Source organism: Amblyraja radiata, chromosome 2, assembly GCF_010909765.2.
Source record: "Amblyraja radiata isolate CabotCenter1 chromosome 2, sAmbRad1.1.pri, whole genome shotgun sequence".
In the NCBI taxonomy this organism is placed as follows: domain Eukaryota; kingdom Metazoa; phylum Chordata; class Chondrichthyes; order Rajiformes; family Rajidae; genus Amblyraja; species Amblyraja radiata.
Genome location: NC_045957.1, coordinates 118045642 through 118068857, shown reverse-complemented (window position 1 = coordinate 118068857; position 23216 = coordinate 118045642). Strand labels below are relative to the sequence as shown.

General features: G+C 46.3%; 1 protein-coding gene and 1 long non-coding RNA gene across 4 annotated transcripts in view; one reads left to right on the top strand and one right to left on the bottom strand.

Moving 5' to 3' along the window:
• Nucleotides 1–10555, bottom strand: part of jarid2 (jumonji and AT-rich interaction domain containing 2) — a 336587-nt gene extending 326032 nt beyond the window's left edge. The window contains exon 1 of one of the 3 annotated variants that reach the window (XM_033014235.1): nucleotides 9855–10555. In XM_033014235.1, the coding sequence (XP_032870126.1) occupies nucleotides 9855–9899 (45 nt within the window). In that variant the 5' untranslated portion in view covers nucleotides 9900–10555. The remainder of the gene's footprint in view (nucleotides 1–9854) is intronic. The other 2 variants (XM_033014236.1, XM_033014234.1) reach the window with 2 other exon arrangements.
• LOC116967661 overlaps nucleotides 9963–23216 on the top strand; it is a 16892-nt gene continuing 3638 nt past the window's right edge. The window contains exon 1 of the long non-coding RNA XR_004410303.1: nucleotides 9963–10041. This is a non-coding gene — a long non-coding RNA (uncharacterized LOC116967661). The remainder of the gene's footprint in view (nucleotides 10042–23216) is intronic.

The window sequence follows — 23216 nt, the reverse complement described above, 5'->3', positions numbered from 1 at the left end:
CGGGATTACAGTAAATCTCCAATAATTCACTATGGTTACAAGGAACTGTAGAAGCTGGCACGCTGAGTTACTCCAGCATTTTGTGCCTTTTTTTCTCCAAATAATTCACTGTCTGACTACTAATAATCTTAATGGTTGTGTGTCTGGCTCATCAGATAAATGTTTCCCCAGGCTCCCCCGAGACGCACAGCGGTTCCGGTTCTCATTTGCCTCAAACCTAAAGGGGGTCACTGAAGAATTTACTACAATACTGTGTAGGATCTTTTAACATACAAAGCAAAATTTAAGCATGTTGAATCATCACTATGAATAACATCCAGTAGTCTAGAAAATGCTGGATTATCAGTTTGTTTAAAGATACAGCTCAGAAACAGGCCCTCCAGCCTAACAAATCCACGCCGACCCGCACATTAACACTATCCTACACACACTAGGGACAATTTACAAATATACCAAGGCCAATTAACCTACAAACCTGTACATCTTTGGGGTGTGGAAGGAAACCGGAGATCCCAGATAAAACCCACACAGGTCACGGGGAGACCGTACAAACGGCACCCGAAAGAAGAAGAAAGCAGGAAGAGAGGTTGGACAAAGCCTGGCAAGTGTTAGATGCATCAGATTGGGGTTTTTTAGGAAAATGTTGGACAGAGATGAAAAAACTAAGTTAGCATCGGCCCATCTGTGAGAGATTATAGTGCAGCTTTGACGTGGTCTTGTGAGGATAGAAGACACGTGTATTGTGAAACCTGAGGAAGGAATGTAGGTGAAAGGGGAGGGGAACAATGGATGACAGTCCAGTATCAGTTCAGAAGAAGGGTTTCGGCCTGAAATGTTGCCTATTCCCCTCGCTCCATAGATGCTGTTGCACCCGCTGAGTTTCTCCAGTATTTTTGTCTACCCACAAGAAAGAGATGGCGGGGGGGGGGGGGGGGGGGACTGAGACCCTGTTACTGGGAGAGGAGGATAATTAGTCACTCAAGCTGCACCCTTTAGACGAGATACAGCGTGGAATCGGGCCCTTCGGCTCACTGAGTCTGTGTCGACCAGCGATCAACCCGTACACCAGCAGTATCCCATTAGAACTACAATCTGTCCCATGGGAGACCCTTGGACTATCTTTGATGGACTTCACCTTGCACTGAATGTTATTCCCTCTATCATGTATCAGTACACTGTAAATGGCTTGATTGCAATCATGTCTGGTCTTTCCGCTGACTGGTTAGCAACAAAAGATTTTCACTGTACCTCAGTACACGTGACAATAAACTATACCCAAACACACCAGTGACAATTGCGCAACGAGATTGCATCTAATGCAAGACAACGTCACTAATCTGCCTTGCCCCACACCCATTTATTACTTTCACAGAAATATAATTAACACAATTCTCTGAAAAGCAGAAATAGTTTATCTGCTCAGTTGGTCCCATTAATATCTTAAAAGTTCAAGGGAATCGCTTCTTGCCCTTACAAATCCCAGGAAGCATGATTTTAATTTGCGGAATCTTTCTTACTTGTTTAACACATTCCGGCAAACCAAAGCTTTGTATGCCCTTTTCAGGAACAAATTGTCCTTCTAAAGGATAGACACGAAAAGCTGAACTCAGCGGGGACAGGCAGCATCTCTGGACAGAAAGTAGACACAAAATGCTGGAGTATCTCAGCGGATCAGGCAGCATCTCTGGTGAGGACAGGGTGACGTTTCGTGTCGAGACCCTTCTTCAGACTGCTTCTTGAGGTTTGGTGCTAAGTACTCAGCTGTGTTTTACAAGTGTTTATGGAAAACAATTTTCATAAGTCATAAGAGCAGAATTAGGCCATTTGGCCCATCAAGTCTACGCCATTCAATCATGGCCGATTTATCTTTCCCTCTCAACCCCATTCTCCTGCCTTTTCACCGTGACCCCTGACACCCGTCCTAATTGAGAATCTATCTTAGGAACATCCGTTGACTTGGCCTCCACAGCCTTCTGTGGGAATTAATCCCGACGTCGGTGTTCCGACCATCCCAACCAGAGGGCTTGAACATTGGGCCGTCTGTAGCTGTGACTACGGAGGGTCAAGGCCCCGACCACGGGTGAACAAGGGAGAAGAAGGACTGTTTGAACTGTGTCGCCTTCCACCGCAGTGAAGAATGTTGTGGTGGATGTCTGTGTTGAATTATGTTGTGTATTATGTCTTTTTTTTTAAATTGTAACGCTGCATGGTACATTTCACTGCACCTTACGGTGCTTGTGACAAATAAATTTGAACTTAAACTTAATTCCACAGATTCATTGTACTGGAGGTACTCCAGTTCCTGAAAGGAACATTGTTTAATTCTGAGGTTTTCACCTCTGATCCCAGACACTCCCACTAGTGGATACATCCTGTCCACATCTAATCTATCCAAGCCTTTCATTGTTCGGTAAGTTTCAATGAGGGTCCCCCCTCATTCTTCTAAATTCCAGCGAGTACAGGCCCAGTGCCTTACAACGCCAGAGATCCAAGTTCTGTGGAATGGAAGACAAACTACTGACCTGGCCAGGAAACTGGCTGAGGTGCTGTGTCAGAGAGTATATGAGCATTGAACAGGAGCAGGTATATAAATTGACAGGTCTGAAGAAGAGTCTCGACCCAAAAAAGTAATCTATTCCTTTACTCCAGAGATACTTCCTGACCCGCTGAGTTACTCCATCATTTTGTGTCTATCTTCGGTTCCTTCCTACACAAATTGACAGGACATTGCACAAGGACGTGTACTGGTCACCCTAACAATTCCATATATGAATGACCTAGGAGCAGCACGACATTTTTCAGCGACACAAAGGTTAGACATTATCGTATGTAAGCGGTTTAGGAAGGCTGTTTGGTTTGGAGATAGAGTGGAAACAGGTCCTTCGGCCCACTGAGTCAACACTGACCAGCGATCCCCACCTATTGAACAGTACAAACACCAACTAAACATCAAACTACAAGCTGTGTTGATTGTACCAGGGACTTCGGGGGGGGGGGGGGGAGGGGGTTTGTTTTGCACAATATTATCTTATATAATTTATCGGATTTCTTTTTGTTTGTTTGATTATTGTGTTATATACCGAGTACTGTGTTCACAAACCTATACTGTGCTTACAAAACAATAAGGGCGGCACAGCAGTAGAGTAACAGTGCCAGGAACCTGTCTGCACGGAGTTTGTACGTTCTCCCTGTGACCCGAGTGGGTTTTCTCCGGGATCTGCTGTTTCCTCCCACACTCCAAAGGCACAGGTTTGTAGGTTAATTAGCTTCGATAAAGATTGTAAATTGTCCCTCTAGTGTGTAGGATAGCATTAGTGTACAGATTGATCGATGGTCGGCATGGTCACGGTGGGCAGAAAGGCCTGGAGGCCCAGTCAATAGATATTATAAAGGCGGAGGTAGATAGATTCTTGATTAGTAAAACACTCTTGACTCTTGACCCATGCCTTCTCTCCAGAGATGCTGCCCGTCCTGCTGAGTTACTCCAGCATTTTGTGTACATTGGCTCATCAAATCTACTCTGCCATTCATTTGTGGCTACTCAGGGGTTATGGGGAGAAGGCAGGAGAATGGGGTTAGGACGGAGAGAACGATCAGCCACAAATGAATGGCAGAGTAGATTTGATGAGCCAATGTACACAAAATGCTGGAGTAACTCAGCAGGACGGGCAGCATCTCTGGAGAGAAGGCATGGGTCAAGAGTCAAGAGTGTTTTATTGACAAGATGCATTCATTTGTCACATGTACCAATTGGTACAGTGAAATGTGTGGTCAGCATACAGCCATACGAGTAAAAAGAGCACAGAACACGATAGTCTTTAACATAGACATCCCCACACAATGGAATCAAAGTGAGGGAAGGCACCAAATTTCAGTCATCCACCTCTGTTGTCCTCTGTTGTTCACCCGTGGTGAACCCCTCGCTGTCGCCACTATGTGCGGCCCGATGTTCAGGCCCGCTTGCCGGATGATGGAATCCGACGTCGGAACGGGAGAACATTCTCAGCGGCATGGACTTCCGAATCAACCACTCCCTACCGGAGACCGCGGCTCCCAAAGTCCACAGGCCGAGCTGGGCGGAGATTTACGCTGGCGGCCCTCGGCAAAGGGATCCCAGGACTCTGCGACGTCGAATTCAGCGCCGCCCGTGCTGGAAGCTCTGCAAACCACAGCTCCGCGATCTTGAAGCAGCAGGCCCAACACTCCGGAGCTTCAAACGGTGATCCAGGTAAGGCATCGCCTGCTCTGCGGTGAATCCAGTGCTGAAGCTACTGAAGCTTTGGTCTGGTCCCCGGCAGGAAAGGCCGTGCCAATCCAGTTGGTAGGCTGCAAGAGGGGGGTGGGAAGATGCGACTCAGAAAATAGTCACATCCTCGCCAGGAAGTGACTGAGAAACGGTTTCCCTCTTACCCTTCCCCCCTCCCCCACATAGAAATACTTTAAAAATCCTCCAAAACGTACTTTTTAAACAAACTAAAATTTTTTAAAAGATAGAAAAACAGACAGACTGTAGGCAGAGGCTGCAATGAATGCGGCACCCCTAGTGTTCCGGATGGGACAATGAAATTCTTACTTGCTGCAGCACAACAGAATATGTAAATATAGTACATAACAGGGGAAAAGAAAAAAAAAAGACCCTCCTATCACATGACCTTTGTCTAAATTAAAAAGCATTGCTTGGACCATCATACTTACTTACCTCCCCACCACTGAAATGTGCACCCAATATCAAAGATTCAAATCTGGCCATGTTCTTATTCAATGCTAATGTCAGGGAGAAGGTTCCCGAAAACCGCGAACACCAGGTTTAATTTCAGCTTCTTCCCAGCTCCCCTCAGTATCTTAAACATTTACCCAGTAGATCTCTTTTATACAGGACCTGTAACCCGTTCTTAGGGTTTGTTTTGTTTTGAACGATATAGTTATTTTATTGTTTGAATTTATTTTTGTTTGTTTGATTATTATGTTATATATCGAGTACTGTGTTTACAAACCTAAACTGTGCTTACAAAACAATAGGGAAACAGCAGTGCAGCAGTAGAGTTGCAGCCTCACTGCAGCCAGGAACTCGGGTTGGATCCTGTCTATGGGCGCTGTCTGTACGGAGATGGTACGTTCTCCCTGTGACCCACGTGGATTTTCTCCGGGGTCTGCGGTTTCCTCCCACATTCAAGACGTACAGGTTTGTAGGTTAACTGGCTTCGGTAAATATTGTAAATTGTGCTTAGTATGTGTAGGATAGTGTTAGTGCTCGGGGATTGGTGGTGGGCACGGACTCGTGGGGACGAAGGGATCGTTTCCGCGCAGTATCTATAAACTAAAAACTATTTGCACTAACTACTAATTGAACCTACTTAACATGTTGCAATGCATGCACTAGAATATATATTTGCAATCTCTCTCTCTATCCATTTAGATAACCCTGCTTTTGATTCCTCTTACCAAAGTACATGACCTCACACTTCGACATTTAAAAAAAACCTCAATTTGACAGGTTTTACATACAACCATTCAATCCTCCCATATCCTATTACGGAATGACAATGTCCGGATCACAACACTGGTGGCAGAGCGGTAGAGTTGCATTGCCAAAGATCAGGGTTCAATCCTGACTACGGGTGCTGTTGGTTTGTACTTTCTCCCCGTGACCTTGTTGGGTTTTCTCTGGGTGCCCCAGTTTCCTCCCACACTCCAACGACGTACAGGTTTGAAGGTTAATCTGCTTTGGTGTGTGCGTTTGTGTACGGGGTAATCGCTTGTCGGCATGTGGGCCGAAGGGCCCCGTTTCAGTGCTGTATCTTTCTAAACATGCCCTTCCATGTGTGTTCATATCATCAGCAAACATGCCTCAATTTCTTCAAAAAGGAAACATACCGCTATTGAAGCAAACACGGATATACATTTACAATAATTTACATTTCTCTAGCAGGCAAAAAAGGGGGAAACATAGTGAAGCATCGAGGTCAGCAGAAGGTACTAGACACAAAATGCTGGAGTAACTCAGTGGGACAGGCAGTATCTCTGGAGAGAAGGAATGGGTGACATTCCAGGTCGAGACCCTTCTTCAGACTATAACGGTATAATTTATAAATATATTTTTTCATATTCAGACATCAAGGTATAAGCATGTCTGAGGGGACAATTCTAGACAACATGCATCAGGTAGCAGCTATGCAGGCCGAAATCTTATACCTTGCAAATGCAGTCATTCCACCTGCAAGCTTAATGCAATTGCTTCATTACAAGACATGTATGGAATTATGCAAACAAAAAAGGGAATGCAGCGATAACTGGATGCAGTGCTTCACCTTACCTTCCCAAAATCCACTAGTCATGCAGTACATTGCACTTCATTGGATTTCATTGCATTGCGTTTCACTGAAGTGCAATGCATTTCATTGAATTTCAGTCCAATGCAATTCATGGCAATGCATGTCAGTGCAATGCATTTCATATCATTGCATTTCAATAAATTGTGAAAAGAATGCATGCGAATCTCTCTGCATGAAGAAAAAACAAAACACCTCCGGGAATGCACAGGCGTTATTTTTGCATAATAAATCTTTAGGGTTAACATTTGTCACTCTTGGCAGATTTTAGCGGGAGGGGGGGGTAAATAAAGCGGGGGGGGGGGGGGGGCTTGCAACGGTGCAAGGACGCGGCGAGTGTCTGCAAATATATCTGGGCCACATTTATCTTTTTGTGAATTAAAAATGCGGTCACGTGGGAGCCGCGCCGCCGGCCGTGCACCGCCCCCCTCCATTGTGACGTCACGGGGGCCGGCTCTCCTCCTCGTGTCCCAAGTTCCGGACCCGCGGTGACGTTGCGGCCGACACAACGTTCCATAGGTCTCTCCCCCCCCCCCCCCCCCCCCCCCCCCCATCTCCTCCTCCCAAGCCGACTTGTTGCATCCCGCAGTGCAAACAACCAAGGAGAGAGGAGAGGCAGGGAAGGAAGAAAGGCCACCAGGTCCATTGCAAAGACACGAAATTTTCTGTCAGTTTGCTTTTATTTTGGCGTCCATGCACCAGCAGCGTTTACCCATTAAAGCCCCCCTTTCGTTTTGTTGCAAGGTTTCTTCTTCGAAGCATATGCAAAGAATTAAATGCAAGCCTTCGAGCCGGGTGCAACCAGGCGCTAGGGGCAAGGAGAGGAGACACAGGGAAGGAAGCAATGCCACCAGGTCCATTTGAAAGAGTCTGAAGAAGGGTTTCGGCCCGAAACGTCGCCTATTTCCTTCGCTCCATAGATGCTGCTGCACCCGCTGAGTTTCTCCAGCAATTTTGTGTACCATTTGAAAGACATCAACTTTTCTACCAATTTGTCAAAAAGACCATGCACCAGCAACTTATTCAAAACTTATCCCCTTTCGTTTTGTTGCAAGGTTTCTTCGTCAAAGCATTTTGCAAAGGATTAAAACTGGTCTCAACCCGAAACGTCACAAATTCCTTCTCGCCAGAGATGCTGCCTGACCCGCTAAATTACTCCAACTTGTGTCAATTTGCAAAGGATTAGATGCAAGCAAAAAAATGCAAACCCCTCGAGCCGGGTGCAAGCAGGCGCTGGGGCAAAGGGAACAAATACAGGGAAGGAAAGAAGGCGACCAGGTCCATTGCAAAGACGCACCAACTTTTCTGTCAATTTGCTTTGTTTTGCAATAAACATCATGCACCAACACCGTATTCAAAACTTCTCCCCTTTCGTTTTGCTGCAAGGTTTCTTCTTAAAAGAAATTGCAACGGATTAAATGCAAGCAATAAAAAAATACATGCAAAAACTGCGAGTGCAACCAGGCACAAGGGTGATGAGAGGGAAAATAATGCGACCAGGTCCATTGCAGAAACTTACTGCCAATTTGTTTTTTGTAAAAAACATGCACCAGCAACATAGTCACCATATTCAACCCCCCTTTCGTTTAGTGGCAAGGTTTCTTCTTTACATCAATCGCAAAAGGATTAAATGCAAGAATTAAAAAAAATGTAAGCCCCTCTTCCCCTCGCGCCGACTTGTTGCAAAAGGGCCCGCTGCAGCCTCGGCCATCCCGCAGTGCAACCAGGCAGAGGGGCTATGACGATGAGAGAGGAGATAAGAGGGAAGGGAAGGAAAAAACCAAGGCGATCAGGTCCTTTGCAAAGACACCCCAACTTTGTGCCGATTTGCTTTTCTTTTTGCGAAAAAAAACCCATGCACTAGCACCACTCAAAACTTCAAGGCTTCTCCTTTATTGCAATTGCAAAGAGATTAAATGCAAGCTAAACGCAGCCTATTGCCTTGTACGCTTTCCTCTCCCCCCCACTCCCCACTCCTCCCCTGCAAGGCCTCTTCTTTAAAGCAATTGCCACGGATTAAATGCAAGCAACCTATTGCCTTGTAGGGGTTTTATAGGCATTTAAACTTTTAGCAAACCCTGCAATGCGTCAGATGTTCCTTTTAAAATGCACCCGGTTTGGTCTTTTAAATTTTTTTTTGCAAGTCGTTTGTTTCCGTGTGGCACATGGATTGCTTTCTATGCAATCAGCAATTTTGACAAGTTATGGAGATGGGACAATAAAAACCTCTCCCAGGGTGATTTAGGGAGAGGGAAGAGAGTAGTTTTCCTTTGGCAAGGTTACAAGGGGGTTAGGAACATTGTGGTCCCAATCGAAGTCATTACATGCAACCGAGTTAAGTCAGACAATAAAGTGCCATCATCATCTGTAGCGAATGTGATCATTTATTTAATCGAGTCAAGAGACCTCCTCTCCTCCAAAAAAAAATACTGCGAGCACTCATGAGAAACCTAGACCCTTTTTTGTAAACCAAACTGCAATTCAAGCCTTTTAAACTACTGCAATCTCCCCCATTTACCTACAGGCCCTGAATAATTCACGTCCACATCCGCCAACTGCAGACAGTAACCTTTTCTTTGAATAAAAGGTTTTGGAAAGGGGGGGGGGAGAGAGAAAGAGGGGGGAATGCAATGCAAACATTGCAACCAGATTACAGCGTGACCATGTGGCAATCACCAAAAACACACACACAACAAAACAAAAAAACTCGTCTGAAATAAAATGGCAACTTGCACAAAAGCCTGCATTAAATTGGGGATTGCATGGTGAGGGAAAACGATGGGGGTAAAAAAAACTGCCCAGCTGCTTGGGAAAGAGGGAGAGAAGAAACCTGCTCAGGCATACGAGTTCAACAACAAGACGATGCAGGTTGCCATTATTAACGCGAGCAGAAGCGACCGGCGGCGGTGGAAAGATCCAAAATGGGGAGCAAAAAACAATGTTAAAGGGAGGAGAGGAATTAAAAAATAATTAGCAAAAGGGGAATGCTAGACGGGCGGCCGAAAAAAAATTAGTAGTCAGTGGCAAGTATTCGTGTAGAGAGAGGGGAATGATTGCACCCCCCCCTCTCTCTCCTCTTCCCCTTCACACAAGGAAGCTTTGCAACACAAGAGGCCGGCTCAAACACCATTAAATAACTCGACCCATATCAACCAATATATATATATATATCCACAAATATATATAAAACCAAACAGCCTCTCTTTCCGAGCAGCCAAAACACCAAAGGGAAAGGTTTTTTTGTGTGTAGGTGTTCAAATTCAGACAAACCCATGAAAGGAAATCATTGTGTCTACAAAATTAAGGGAGAAGGAAAAATAATGATATAATAATCACAAACCAGGTAGGATTAAACAGCTTTCCCCTCAAAAATCATGACAAAAGCGACAAAAAAAAGGAAAGCCTTGCGTTTTATTTTTTTTAAACCACACATATGTTACAGCCAAACCAGCCCCTCGAAATCTCCTCAGGATTTAAACATTTAAAACACCATTCGAACAAGAAACAAGTTCGGAAGCCACTTACTAATCTTTTGTGAATTATATTCCTCTTGGGTCTTTCTCTGGTCATTCTGTTGTTCCAATTTTCTTTGCGAAGGGGAGAAAATTCCACATTAAATCAAATCTCCTCGAGGTGGGATGAATAAAAAAAAACCCTGTATTTACAAAGCTCGCCCTCTTTCTCTCCTTGCTGCCTTCTCTTTTTTGTTGTTGTGAGTGTGAGTGTGAGTGTAGTGTGGTGTGAGAGAGAAAGATTAAAATCCGAAGTTGGGGATGGGAAGGAAAAGAGAGAAGAAATAAATAATTCAATTTTTTTTCTTCCAAAAAACCCCCGAAAGAACTCTTATCTCCCCCCCCCTTCAAAAAGAAATAAAACAAAAAGCTCGTCGAGCCAGTCACTGGAAAAGGGGGAAAAAAAGAAATTAAAAAGAGCCTCAGCAGAGAACAGAAATGTAGACCCAAGTTGAATTTAACAATGAAGGAAAATTTGAAGTTACATCTTGAATCAGAAGCATTGGAGGGGAGGGGGGAGAGAGAGAGAGAGGGGGGAGAGAGAGAGAGAGGGAGGAGAAGGGGGGTAAAATAATGTGGTCACGTTGAGAGTGGTGCCCGAGCTGCCCGAGTCTCCCACATACACACACACACGCCGGTTAGCCGGGCTGGCTCGGGCTCGCGCTCGGGCTCGGGCTCGCGCTCTGGCTGGCGGCGGCAGCAGCGGCGGCGGCGACTCACTCGCGCGCGCGCGCTCACACTCGCTCTAAGTACATCCCTCGCGCTTTAAATGGCCACGCGAGGACGCTCCCGGCGCCACGCAGGCTCCACACTGCCTCTGCCGGGGAGCGCCTGAACCGCAGCTGGCACTCACTCACTCACTCACTCTCTCTCTCTCACTCACTCTCACTCACTCACTCACTCACTCACTCACTCACTCACTCACTCACTCACTCTCTATCTATCTCTCACACCCTCTCACTCACTCACTCACTCTCACTCACTCTCTCTCTCACACTCATTCGCTCACTCGCTCACTCGCTCACTCTCTCACTCTCTCTCTCTCACTCTCTCACACTCACTCACTCACGCACTCTCTACTCTCGTCACCACCGCTCGGCACTCCTCGCTCACCACTCACCGCATCACCTCTCTCACCACTCACTCGCGCTCGCACTCACGCACGCTCCGGCACTCACGCACGCCTCTCACGCTCTCTCTGCCACTCACTCCACGCACGCGCTCACGACTCACGCTCTCTCTCTCACTCACCACGCGCTCGCCACCTCCTCGCACACTCACCGCGTCACGCACGCTCGCATCGCACGCACTCACTCACCTCTCGCTCTCGCACTCGCGCACTCGCTCACGCCCTCGCTCTCGCACTCACTCTCGCGCGCACGCACTCACTCAGCACGCACACTCGCCCTCACTCCGCACACGCACGCACTCTCCCTCACGCACTCGCGCACGCACTCACTCCGCGCTCACGCATCGCTCACTCACTCACCACTCACTCGCGCAATCACTCACTCACGCGCGCGCTCACGCGCTCTCGCACTCACGCACGCGCGCTACACGCTCGCACGCACGACACGCGCTCCACTCACACTCACGCTCGCACGCACTCTCTCTCACGCACGGAGCACCACCTCTCCGCTCACGGTCCCGCACTCACACGCCGGCCCACCCCCTCCGCCCTCTCCTCGACTCTCGCCTCTCTCCCCCTCCCCTCTCCTCCTCCTCTCCCCTCTCCCCTCTCCTCCTCTCCGCGCGCCCTCGCGCTCACACGAGCTCGCCCCCTCTGCCTTCTCGCGCCGCCGCCTTTCCAGCTCCCCTTACTCGCCCGGCACACACGCCTCTCCCTCACAACTTCCCGCTCCGGTCGCCTCCGCCACTCCACCGCGCCCCGGGCACCCTCCACGCACAGCCGCTCCGCGGGGCCCCCGCTCACGACCGCGCCGCTCTAGAGCTCCGGCAGCGGACTCACACTCCGCCGCACCTCCTCCTCTCCTCTCCCCTTTTCTCCCTCTCACTGACCTCTCCTCTCTTCTCTCTCCTTCCTCTTACTCACACCCCTCTCTCCTCTCCTCTTCTCATCTCTCCTCTCTCACTCCTCTCTCTCTTCCTTCTCTCCATCACTCACTTCTCCTCACTCTCTCTCCCCTCTCTCTTCTTTTCCCCATTCCCCCCTCCCCCACCTCTCTCTCTCCTTCCCTCTCCTCCTCTCACCCCTCCTTCTCTCCATCCTTCTCCTCTCTCCTTCCCTCCCCTCCCTCTCTCCCTCTCTCTCACTCACTGTCGCTCACGCACTCCTTCCCTCTCATTACCTCAATCTGCCTCCCTCCCTCTTTCCACCTCACCCTCTTCTCCTTTCTCACATTCTCTCACTCCCTCTTTCTCTCCCTCACTCTCACACTCACTCACTCATTGCCTCTCTCCCTCCCTCTCCTCCTCTCTCTCCTCTCACTCACTCCCTCACTCTCATTACCTCCCTCTCACACTCCCTCTCTCCCTATCTCTCTTCATCCCTCTAACTCTCCCTCATTCACCCTCTTAATCACTCTTCCACCCTCTCTCTCACATACTTTATCTCACACACTCTCCTACTCACACACTATCACTGTCACACTCACCCACACTCACTCTATCCCTCATCCACTCACACTCACTCACTCACCCCCTGACTCATTGCCTTTCATTCACACACCCTCACACACTCTCTCACATTCACTCTCTCACACACTTCCTCTCACTCTCACACTCTTTTATCTCACACTCACACGCTCACCCAACCACTCACACTATCTCTCACTCACACTCATTCTCTCGCTCACACTCTCTCATCCTCTTTCCCACACTCACTCAACCTCTGTCACACTCGCCCTTTTCTATCTTCCTCAGTCAGTCACTCTTTCTTACCCTCTCACACACTCACACTCCTTCACACTCACTCTGTCACTCACTCACTTTCTCTCTCTCTCTCTCTCTCTCTCTCTCTCTCTCGCTCTCTCTCTCTCTCTCTCTCTCTCTTTCTCTCTCTCTCTCTCCTTTCCTCATAATCTCACGTAGGTGGGTGTATGGAACAAGCTGCCAGAGAAGGTAGTTTAGGCAGGTACTATAACAATATTTAAAAAACATTTGAATATGTTCATGTATGGGAAAGGTTTCAAGGAAAATACTCTTTTGGCAGTAACTCAGTGGGTCAGGCAGCATCTCTGGCGAACGTGGATGGGTGACATTTCACAGAGTGCTGGGGTAACTCAACCGGGCCAGGCAGCATCTCTGGAGAACGTGGATGGGTGACGTTTCGATTGGGAACCCTTCTTCAGACTCGAATAAGTAACTTATCCATGTTCTCCAGAGATGCTGCCTGCCCATCGACTTACTCCAGCACTCTGTAAATATTCTTGGTGAACCAGTATCTGCAGTTCCTTGTATCCAAGGTATAGAAGGATATGGGCCAAAAGCAGGCAAATGGAACTAGTGTAGATGGAGCATCTTGGTTGGCATTGACAAGCTGGGCCGAAGGGCCTGTTTCCGTGCTGTTCGACACTAAGATTATTTTACAGTACATTGACATAATGTAAATCTTGGTGGCAAATGGAACAATATGTCTTGTACTACGAACATCAACGTGAATGTTCTGTTTTATAGTTCTAAATTTATGGATAAAATATTTAGAGTACGATAAATGAGTCACAAATTGTAACTACAATGTAAGTGGTGAATGGATGTGTAGAGAATGACAGTGGAATATTAATTTTTAAATATCTGCCAGCATGCATTCTTAGAAATTCAGCTTTAGACACTTACAGCACCAGAGACCTGGGTTCCACACTGTATCTCTAAACTAAACTAAACTTATAGCACTTCACAAAACTTTAGACTTGGGAGATACAACGCCGAAATAGGCCCTTCAGCCCACCAGGTCCGTGCCGACCAGTACACTAGCACTATCCTACATTCTAGGGTCAATTTACAATTTTACCGAAACCAATTTACATACAAATCTGTATTTCTTTGGCGTGTGGGATGAAACCAGAGCACCCGGAGAAAACCCACATGGTCACAGGGAGAACGTACAAACACTGTACAGACAGCACCCATAGTCAGGATGGAACCCGGGTCTCTGGCGATGTGAGGCCTCTACCACTACACTACCATGTCGCCCAAGATGTAATTAAGATATAAAAAAGAGTTGATTGACAACTTTTGGCAGTGAGAACTATGATGAAGAAAAGCAAAATTGCTGCTTTACAGAATATTAGGAATTTGTTTAGCTTAGTTTATTATTGTCAAATGTACCGAGGTACAGTGAATAATTTTTCCAGCAGTATCAAGGACCAGTCTCACCCCGGTCACTCCCTCTTCTTCCCTCTCCCATCAGGCAAGAGGTGCAGAAGTGTGCATATTCCAGATTCAAGGACTCCCAGCTGTTATCAGGCAACTGAACCGTCTTCTCACCAGCTAGAGAACGGTCCTGACCTCCCACCAACCCCATTGGAGACCTTTGAACTATCTTTAATCAGACTTTACCAGACTTTTATCTTGCACTAAATGACATACCCTTTTATCCTGTATCTGTACACTGTGGACGGTTGATTGTGGACGCAACAAAAAAGCTTTTCACTCTACCTTTGGACATGTGACAATAACAAACTTAACTAAACTAAACCCAGGAAAGGAATTGACCAAGAGCCAGGAGAGTCAGGAGTGTTTTATTGTAATTTGTCCCAATACGGAACAATGAAATTCTTACTTGCAGCAGCTCAACTGATATTTTAAAATAGTACACTCTGAACACCAAAATAAACAACAAAAAAGTTCAGTATATAAAATACAAACCAACAATACGAGTGCAAAATCATAACAATGCCCCCAGGTCTATGTACAGTAGTTCAGAGCTTATTTGGAGGTTGTAGTCAATTTAATAGTCAAGAGACAAGAGTGTTTTATTGTCACATGTCCCAGATACAACAATGAAATTCATATATATATATATATATATATATATACTAAACTAAGTGGGACCCGTTGGGTCCCAGCATCACACGGGAGGGCTGGTCCCCCAACGCAATATTCCATCTCTCCACCAATTCCAATATTGGTGGCCAGTGGGGGGGTGCTCTCTGGAGCGCTAGTATGGGTGTTGTGGGCTGAAGGGCCTGGTTTCCAGAGGGCTAGTATGGACATTGGGAGCCGAAGGATTCTTGGGCTGGCGGCTCAGTCACTCAAGCCTGTTGTGCTGGCAGCTCACTCACGGCTGGTGGGCTAGCAGTTGACTCACGGCTATTCCTTGAAATTCCATTTCAAGCAGGGTGCAAGTCCACCAAATTCAAGTGCAGTTTCATACCATTTCAAGCAGGGTGCAAGGCTATTAAAGACAGCGAGTCGTGACCTCTCCCTCCTCCATCTTGCAGAGACTGATCCACGCCCACACTTCTGGGTTTTATAGTCCCTCCCTCCCTCCCTCCCACCAGAACGGGCGTGGCCTTCATGGCGTGATTGACAGGAGAGAGAATCTCAACATTTTTTAAACACTGATAACTCTTTTATTTTTCATCGATGGGAAAATTCCTCTGCACCTGATGAGCGGGGGACTCTGAGTAAGATGGCCAAAAATCACAGCCGTACGTGGTAGCGTTTTTTCTAAAATCAGTATAAAGCGCAAACAGGAAGTGGTCAAGATTAGACTTTTAATTATATAGAAGGCAAGGCAACTTTAATTAGGCAAGGCAACTTTAATTAGGCAAGGCAACTTTAATTAGGCAAGGCAACTTTAATTAGGCAAGGCAACTTTAATTAGGCAACACAGCTTTAGCATTTCCAAACCAAAGGCAACACAGCTTTAGCATTTCCAAACCAAAGGCAACACAGCTTTCGCATTTCCAAACCAAAGGCAACACAGCTTTAGCATTTCCAAACCAAAGGCAACACAGCTTTAGCATTTCCAAACCAAAGGCAACACAGCTTTAGCATTTCCAAACCAAAGGCAACACAGCTTTAACAATTCCAAACTAAAGGCAACACAGCTTTAGCATTTCCAAACCAAAGGCAACGCTGCTTTAGCATTTCCAAACTATATTTTCAAACCACATTAAGGGCACTGACAGGTCAGTAAAAACACTCACAGTTTAGTAGACGTGTGTTCAGTGTTATTCACAGCTCTGACTGAGAGACGTGACCCTCTCGCTCCCCCATCTTGCAGAGACTGACTGAGGCACTCAACACTTCCGGCTTTTATAGTCCCTCTGGAAGGGGCGTGGCCTTCAGGAGAGAATCTCAACATTTTTTAAACACTAATAACTCTTATTTTTCATTGATGGGAAAAATCCTCTTGTCCTGCACAGCGGAGGGGGACTCTGAGTAAGATGGCCAAAAATCACAGCCGTAAGTGGCAGTGTTTTTTCTAAAATCAATATACAGAACAACAGGAAGTGGTCAAGATCAGACTTTTAGTAATATATATATATATATACACATAAAAAAACAAATAAACCCCATAATAACAAAAAAAGACAAAACCAACGGCTCCGTCTATGTGGTTTGAAGGTTCATAGAGTTATAGAGTGATACAGCGTTGAAACAGGCCTTTCGGCCCATCTTGCCCACACCAGACAACATGTCCCAACTACACTAGTCCCACCTGCCTGCATTTGGCCCAAATCTCTCCAAACCTGTCCTATCCAAGTACAGGTTGTTGTGTTTAATAGCCTGATGGCTGTAGGGAAGAAGCTGCTCCTGAACCTGGGCTACAGTTTTCAGGCTCCTGTACCTTCTTTCCGATGGCAGGGGTGCAATGAGTGTGTGACCAGGGTTGTGTGGGTCTCAGATGATGCTGGCTGCCTTTTTGAGGCAGCGACTCCTGTAGATCCCTTCGATGGTGGGGATCTGTGATGGACTGGGCAGAGTAAGGGAATCTTGAACCAGAGGACATAGGTCTATGATGGGGGGGGGGGGGGTGGGGGGGTAAGATTTAATAGGAACCTGAGGGGTAATTGTTTCACACAGAGGGTAGTGGGTGTATGGAACGAGCTGACAGAGGAGATAGTTGAGGCAGGGACTACCACGACGTTATAAGAAATATTTGGACAGGTTTATGGATAGGACAGGTACAGAGCTACTATCTACCTTTTTGATGTCCCTTGGACTATCCTTGACCGGACTTTGCTGGCTTTACCTTGCATTAAACGTTATTCCCCTATCATGTATCTATACATTGTAAAAGGACTGATTGTACCCATGTATTGCCTTTCTGCTCACTGGTTAGCACGTAACAAAACGTTTTTCGCTATACCTCAGTACACGTGGCAATAAACTAAATTGAACTAAACCAGAAGGATAGAGGCCAAACACAGACAGGTGGGACTAGTGTAGATGGGACATGTTGATCGGTGTGTGCAAGTTGTGCTGAAGCGCCTGTTTTCACGCTGTATCACTCTCTGAGTCTAAGCATGAACATTTCAATGCATATCATTAGATGTTGAAACCCATATTTATTCTATACGAGGATTGTCGATAATTTTAGCTGCTTACAGCATGATAATTTTCTGCAGTGAAATTAAAAACAATAATTCACTGAAGCAAATAATGCTGGTAATCATTTCACATCCTGTCAAACTGTATAAGTAGTAAATTATGGGTTTTTTTACATTTGCGAAATGGAAACAACAATATACATGCACTAGAGACTCTGTGTATCTACCCGATCTATTCCTCTCATGATTTTGTACACCTCGATAAGATCACCCCTCATCCTCCTGCACTCCAAGGAATAGAGTCCCAGTCTACTCAACAGCTCGCAAATAGCTCAGGCCCTCGAGTGCCGGCAACATCCTGGTACATCTACTCTGAACCCTTTCAAGCTTGACAACATCTTTCCTATAGCGTGGCGACCAAAACTGAACACGATACTGTAAATGTGGCCTCGCCAACATCTTGTATAACTGTAACATGACCTCCCAACTTCTACACTTAATATTCTGACTGATGAAGGCCAATGTGCCCCAAGCCTTCTTGACCACCCTATCCATTTACGGTGGCATAGCCGTACAGCTAAGGCCTTACAGCACCAGAGACCCAGGTTCAATCCTGACTACGGGCGTTTGTCAATAGACAATAAACAATAGACAATAGGTGCACGTAGGCCATTCGGCCCTTCGACCCAGCAGAGCCATTCAATGTGATCATGGCTGATCATGTACAATCAGTAGGTACACAAAATTGCTGGAGAAACTCAGCGGGTGCAGCAGCATCTATGGAGCGAAGAAAATAGGCGACGTTTCGGGCCGAAACCCTTCTTCGGCTCGAAACGTCGCCTATTTCCTTCGCTCCATAGATGCTGCTGCACCCGCTGAGTTTCTCCAGCAATTTTGTGTACCTTCGATCTTCCAGCATCTGCAGTTCCTTCTTGAACACATCTACAATCAGTACCCCGTTTCTGCCTTCTTCCCATATCCCCTGAGTCTGCTATCTTTAAGAGCTCCATCTAACTCTCTCTTGAAAGCATCCAGACAAAAATGCCTCCACCGCCTTCCACACTCACAACTCTCTGCGTGAAAAAGTTTTTCCTCATTTCCGTTCTAAATGGCTTACATAGAAACATAGAAACATAGAAATTAGGTGCAGGAGTAGGCCATTCGGCCCTTCGAGCCTGCACCGCCATTCAATATGATCATGGCTGATCATCCAACTCAGTATCCCGTACCTGCCTTCTCTCCATACCCTCTGATCCCCTTAGCCACAAGGGCCACATCTAACTCCCTCTTAAATATAGCCAATGAACTGGCCTCGACTACCCTCTGTGGCAGGGAGTTCCAGAGATTCACCACTCTCTGTGTGAAAAAAGTTCTTCTCATCTCGGTTTTAAAGGATTTCCCCCTTATCCTTAAGCTGTGACCCCTTGTCCTGGACTTCCCCAACATCGGGAGCAATCTTCCTGCATCTAGCCTGTCCAACCCCTTAAGAATTTTGTAAGTTTCTATAAGATCCCCTCTCAATCTCCTAAATTCTAGAGAGTATAAACCAAGTCTATCCAGTCTTTCTTCATAAGACAGTCCTGACATCCCAGGAAACAGTCTGGTGAACCTTCGCTGCACTCCCTCTATGGCAATCATGTCCTTCCTCAGATTTGGAGACCAAAACTGTACGCAATACTCCAGGTGTGGTCTCACCAAGACCCTGTACAACTGCAGTAGAACCTCCCTGCTCCTATACTCAAATCCTTTTGCTATGAAAGCTAACATACCATTCGCTTTCTTCACTGCCTGCTGCACCTGCATGCCCACTTTCAATGACTGGTGTACCATGACACCCAGGTCTTGCTGCATCTCCCCTTTTCCTAGTCGGCCACCATTTAGATAATAGTCTGCTTTCCTGTTTTTGCCACCAAAATGGAGAACCTCACATTTATCCACATTATACTGCATCTGCCAAACATTTGCCCACTCACCCAGCCTATCCAAGTCACCTTGCAGTCTCCTAGCATCCTCCTCACAGCTAACACTGCCCCCCAGCTTAGTGTCATCCGCAAACTTGGAGATATTGCCTTCAATTCCCTCATCCAGATCATTAATATATATTGTAAATAGCTGGGGTCCCAGCACTGAGCCTTGCGGTACCCCACTAGTCACTGCCTGCCATTGTGAAAAGGACCCGTTTACTCCTACTCTTTGCTTCCTGTTTGCCAGCCAGTTCTCTATCCACATCAATACTGAACCCCCAATGCCGTGTGCTTTAAGTTTGTAAACTAATCTCTTATGTGGGACCTTGTCGAAAGCCTTCTGGAAGTCCAGATACACCACATCCACTGGTTCTCCCCTATCCACGCTACTAGTTACATCCTCGAAAAATTCTATAAGATTCGTCAGACATGATTTACCTTTTGTAAATCCATGCTGACTTTGTCCAATGATTTCACCACTTTCCAAATGTGCTGCTATCCCATGTTTAATAACTGACTCTAGCAGTTTCCCCACTACCGATGTTAGACTAACTGGTCTGTAATTCCCCGTTTTCTCTCTCCCTCCCTTCTTAAAAAGTGGGGTTACGTTTGCTACCCGCCAATCCTCAGGAACTACTCCAGAATCTAAAGAGTTGTGAAAGATTATTACTAATGCATCCACTATTTCTGGAGCTACTTCCTTAAGTACTCTGGGATGCAGCCTATCTGGCCCTGGGGATTTATCGGCCTTTAATCCATTTAATTTACCCAACACCACTTCCCGGCTAACCTGGATTTCACTCAATTCCTCCAATTCCTCCAATTCATACCCTCATTGTTAAACTATGGCCCCTTGTTCTGGACTCCCCCAACATCGGGAACATGTTTCCTACCTCTAGCGCGTCCAAACCCTTAATAATCTTATACTGTATGTTTCAATAATATCATAAAAACATAGAAACATAGAAAATAGATGCAGGAGTAGGCCATTCGGCCCTTCGAGCCTGCACCGCCATTCAATATGATCATGGCTGATCATCCAACTCAGTATCCTGTACCTGCCTTCTCTCCATACCCCCTGATCCCTTTAGCTACAAGGGCCACATCTAACTCCCTCTTAAATATAGCCAATGAACTGGCCTCAACTACCTTCTGTGGCAGAGAATTCCAGAGATTCACCACTCTCTGTGTGAAAAATAATCCCTCTCATCCTTCTAAATTCCAGAGTATATAAGCCCAGCGACTCCATTCTACCAACAAATGACAGTCCCGCCATCCCAGGAATCCCGGAAACATCTGTACGTAGTTTGTACGTTCTCCCCGTGGGTTTTCTCCGAGATCTCTGGTTTCTTACCACACTCCAAAGACATACAGGTTTGGAGGTTAAATGTGCACATGAACTACAGATGCTGGTTAAAACTGAAGATAGACACAAAAAGCTGGACTAACTCAGCGGGACAGGCAGCATCTCTGGAGAGAAGGAATGGGTGACATTTCGGTTCTGAAAAAAGGGATGAGTAGGTTAACCTATGATGAGCATTTGTCGGCACTGGGCCTGTACTCGCTGGAGTTTAGAAGAATAAGGGGGGACCTCATTGAAACATACGGAATAGTGAAAGGATTGGATAGTGGATGTCGAGAGGATGTGGGAGAGTCTAGGACTAGAGGTCATAGCCTCAGAATTAAAGGACGTTCTTTTAGGAAGGAGATGAGGAGAATTTTCTTTAGGGCAGTGAATCTGTGGAATTCTTTGCCACAGAAGGCTGTGGAGGCCAAATCTGTGGATATTTTTAAGGCAGAGATAGATAGATTCTGGTTAGTACGGGTGTCAGGGGTTATGGGGAGAAGGCAGGAGAATGGGGTTAGGAGGGAGAGATAGATCAGCCAGGATTGAATGGCGTAGACTTGTGGCCAAATAGCCTCATTCTACTCCTATCACCTATGACCTTATGACCTTATGAAAGGTCTGTCTCACTGAGTTACTCCAGCTTTTTGTGTCTATCTCAGGTCTCTCGGTTAATTGGCTTGGTATAAATGTATAAATGTGAAATTGTCCCAAGTATGTGTAGGGTAGTGTTAATGTGCGGGGATCGCTGGTCGGTACAAACTCGGTGGACCAAAGGGTTTACCCATCTTCCTCCTGCCTCGAGTCCCGGCAGCATCCTGGTCAATCCTCTCTGTACCCTTTCCAGCTTGACAGCATCTTTCCCATAACATGGTGCCCAGAACTGAACACAATACTCTAAATACGGCCTCACCAACATCTTATATAACTGCAACATGATCCCCCAATATCTATACTCAATACTCTGACTGATGAAGGCTAATGTTCCAAAAGCCCTTTTGACCACCCGATCTACCTGTGACTCCACCTTCAAGGAACCATGCACCTGGACTCCTAGATCCCTCAGCTCTACAATATTCTCCAGATCTCTACCATTCACTGTGTAGGTCCTGCCCATGTTAGGCTTCCCAAAAACCTCACATTTCTCTGCATTAAATTGCAATAGTCATTCCTTAGCCCACCTGCCCAGCCGATCAAGATCCTGCTGTAATATTTGGCAACCATCTTCACTATCTACAATACCACCCACTTTAGTGTCACCTGCAAACTTGCAAATCACTTCTGTCTCCAACAGATAGTTTTGTTTTGTTTATTGTCATGTGTACCGAGGTACAGTGAAAAGACAGCGGAAAGATAATACATGATTACAATCAGATCGTCTACTGTGTACAAATACAGGATAAAGGGAATAACATTTAGTGCAAGATAAAGTCATGTAAAGTTCCGATTAATGATAGCCCAAGGGTCACCAATGAGGTAGATGGTAGCTCAGTAGTGCTCTCTAGTTGTTGGTAGGATAATTCAGTTGTCTGATAACAGCTAGGAAGAAACTGTTCCTGAATCTGGAGTTGTGCGTGTTCACACTTCTAGACAATAGACAATAGGTGCAGGAGTAGGCCATTCGGCCCTTCGAGTCAGCACCACCATTCACTGTGATCATGGCTGATCATCCACAATCAGTACCCCGTTCCTGCCTTCTCCCCATATCCCCTGACTCCGCTTTCTTTAAGAGCTCTATCTAACTCTCTCTTGAAAGCATCCAGAGAATTGGCCTCATCTCCATTCTAAATGGCTTACCCCTTATTCTTAAACGGTGGCCCCTGGTTCTGGACCCCCCCCCCCAACATCGGGAACATGTTTCCTGCCTCTAGTGTGCCCAAACCTGTATCTTCTTCCCAATGGGAGAGGGGAGAAGAAGGAGTGACCGGGGTGAGACTGGCCCTTGATTATGCTGCTAGCCTTGCCGAGGCAGCATGAGGTGTAGCTGGAGTCAATGGAAGGGAAGTTGTTTCGTGTGATGGTCTGGGCTGCGTCCACAATTCTCTTGCGGAGATAGCTGCAGAGTGGCTTGGATTATACTTAAATGTCACTTGCTACCAACTTTTAGTACTTTAATATCTAACTAGATCTATCAACGTAAGACCATAAGGAGTTTTATTTGATAATATCATCACATTTCGTACTTTGTTTGCTGTGTTAAATTTCCAACAAAGCAAAATAACATTTTTAAAGATTTATTTATATTAGACTTACAGTGTGGAAACAGGCCCTTCGGCCCACTGAGACCACGCCAACCAGCGATTTCCCAATACACTAGCACTATCCTATACACTAGGGACAATAAAAATTTTTACAGAACCCAATTAACCTACAAACCTGTTCATCTTTGGAGTGTGGGATGAAACCAGAGATCCCAGAGAAGACCCACGCAGGTCACGGGGAGAACGTACAAACTCCGTACAGACAGCACCCGTAGTCAGGATCAAACCTGGGTCTCTGGCGCTGTGTAAGACAATAACTCTACCACTGCGTCACCGTGCCACCCCAGTACTTGTTACTGAGTTTTAGTTCTCTAATCTATATAATTAAAAGTCTCATCTTGACCA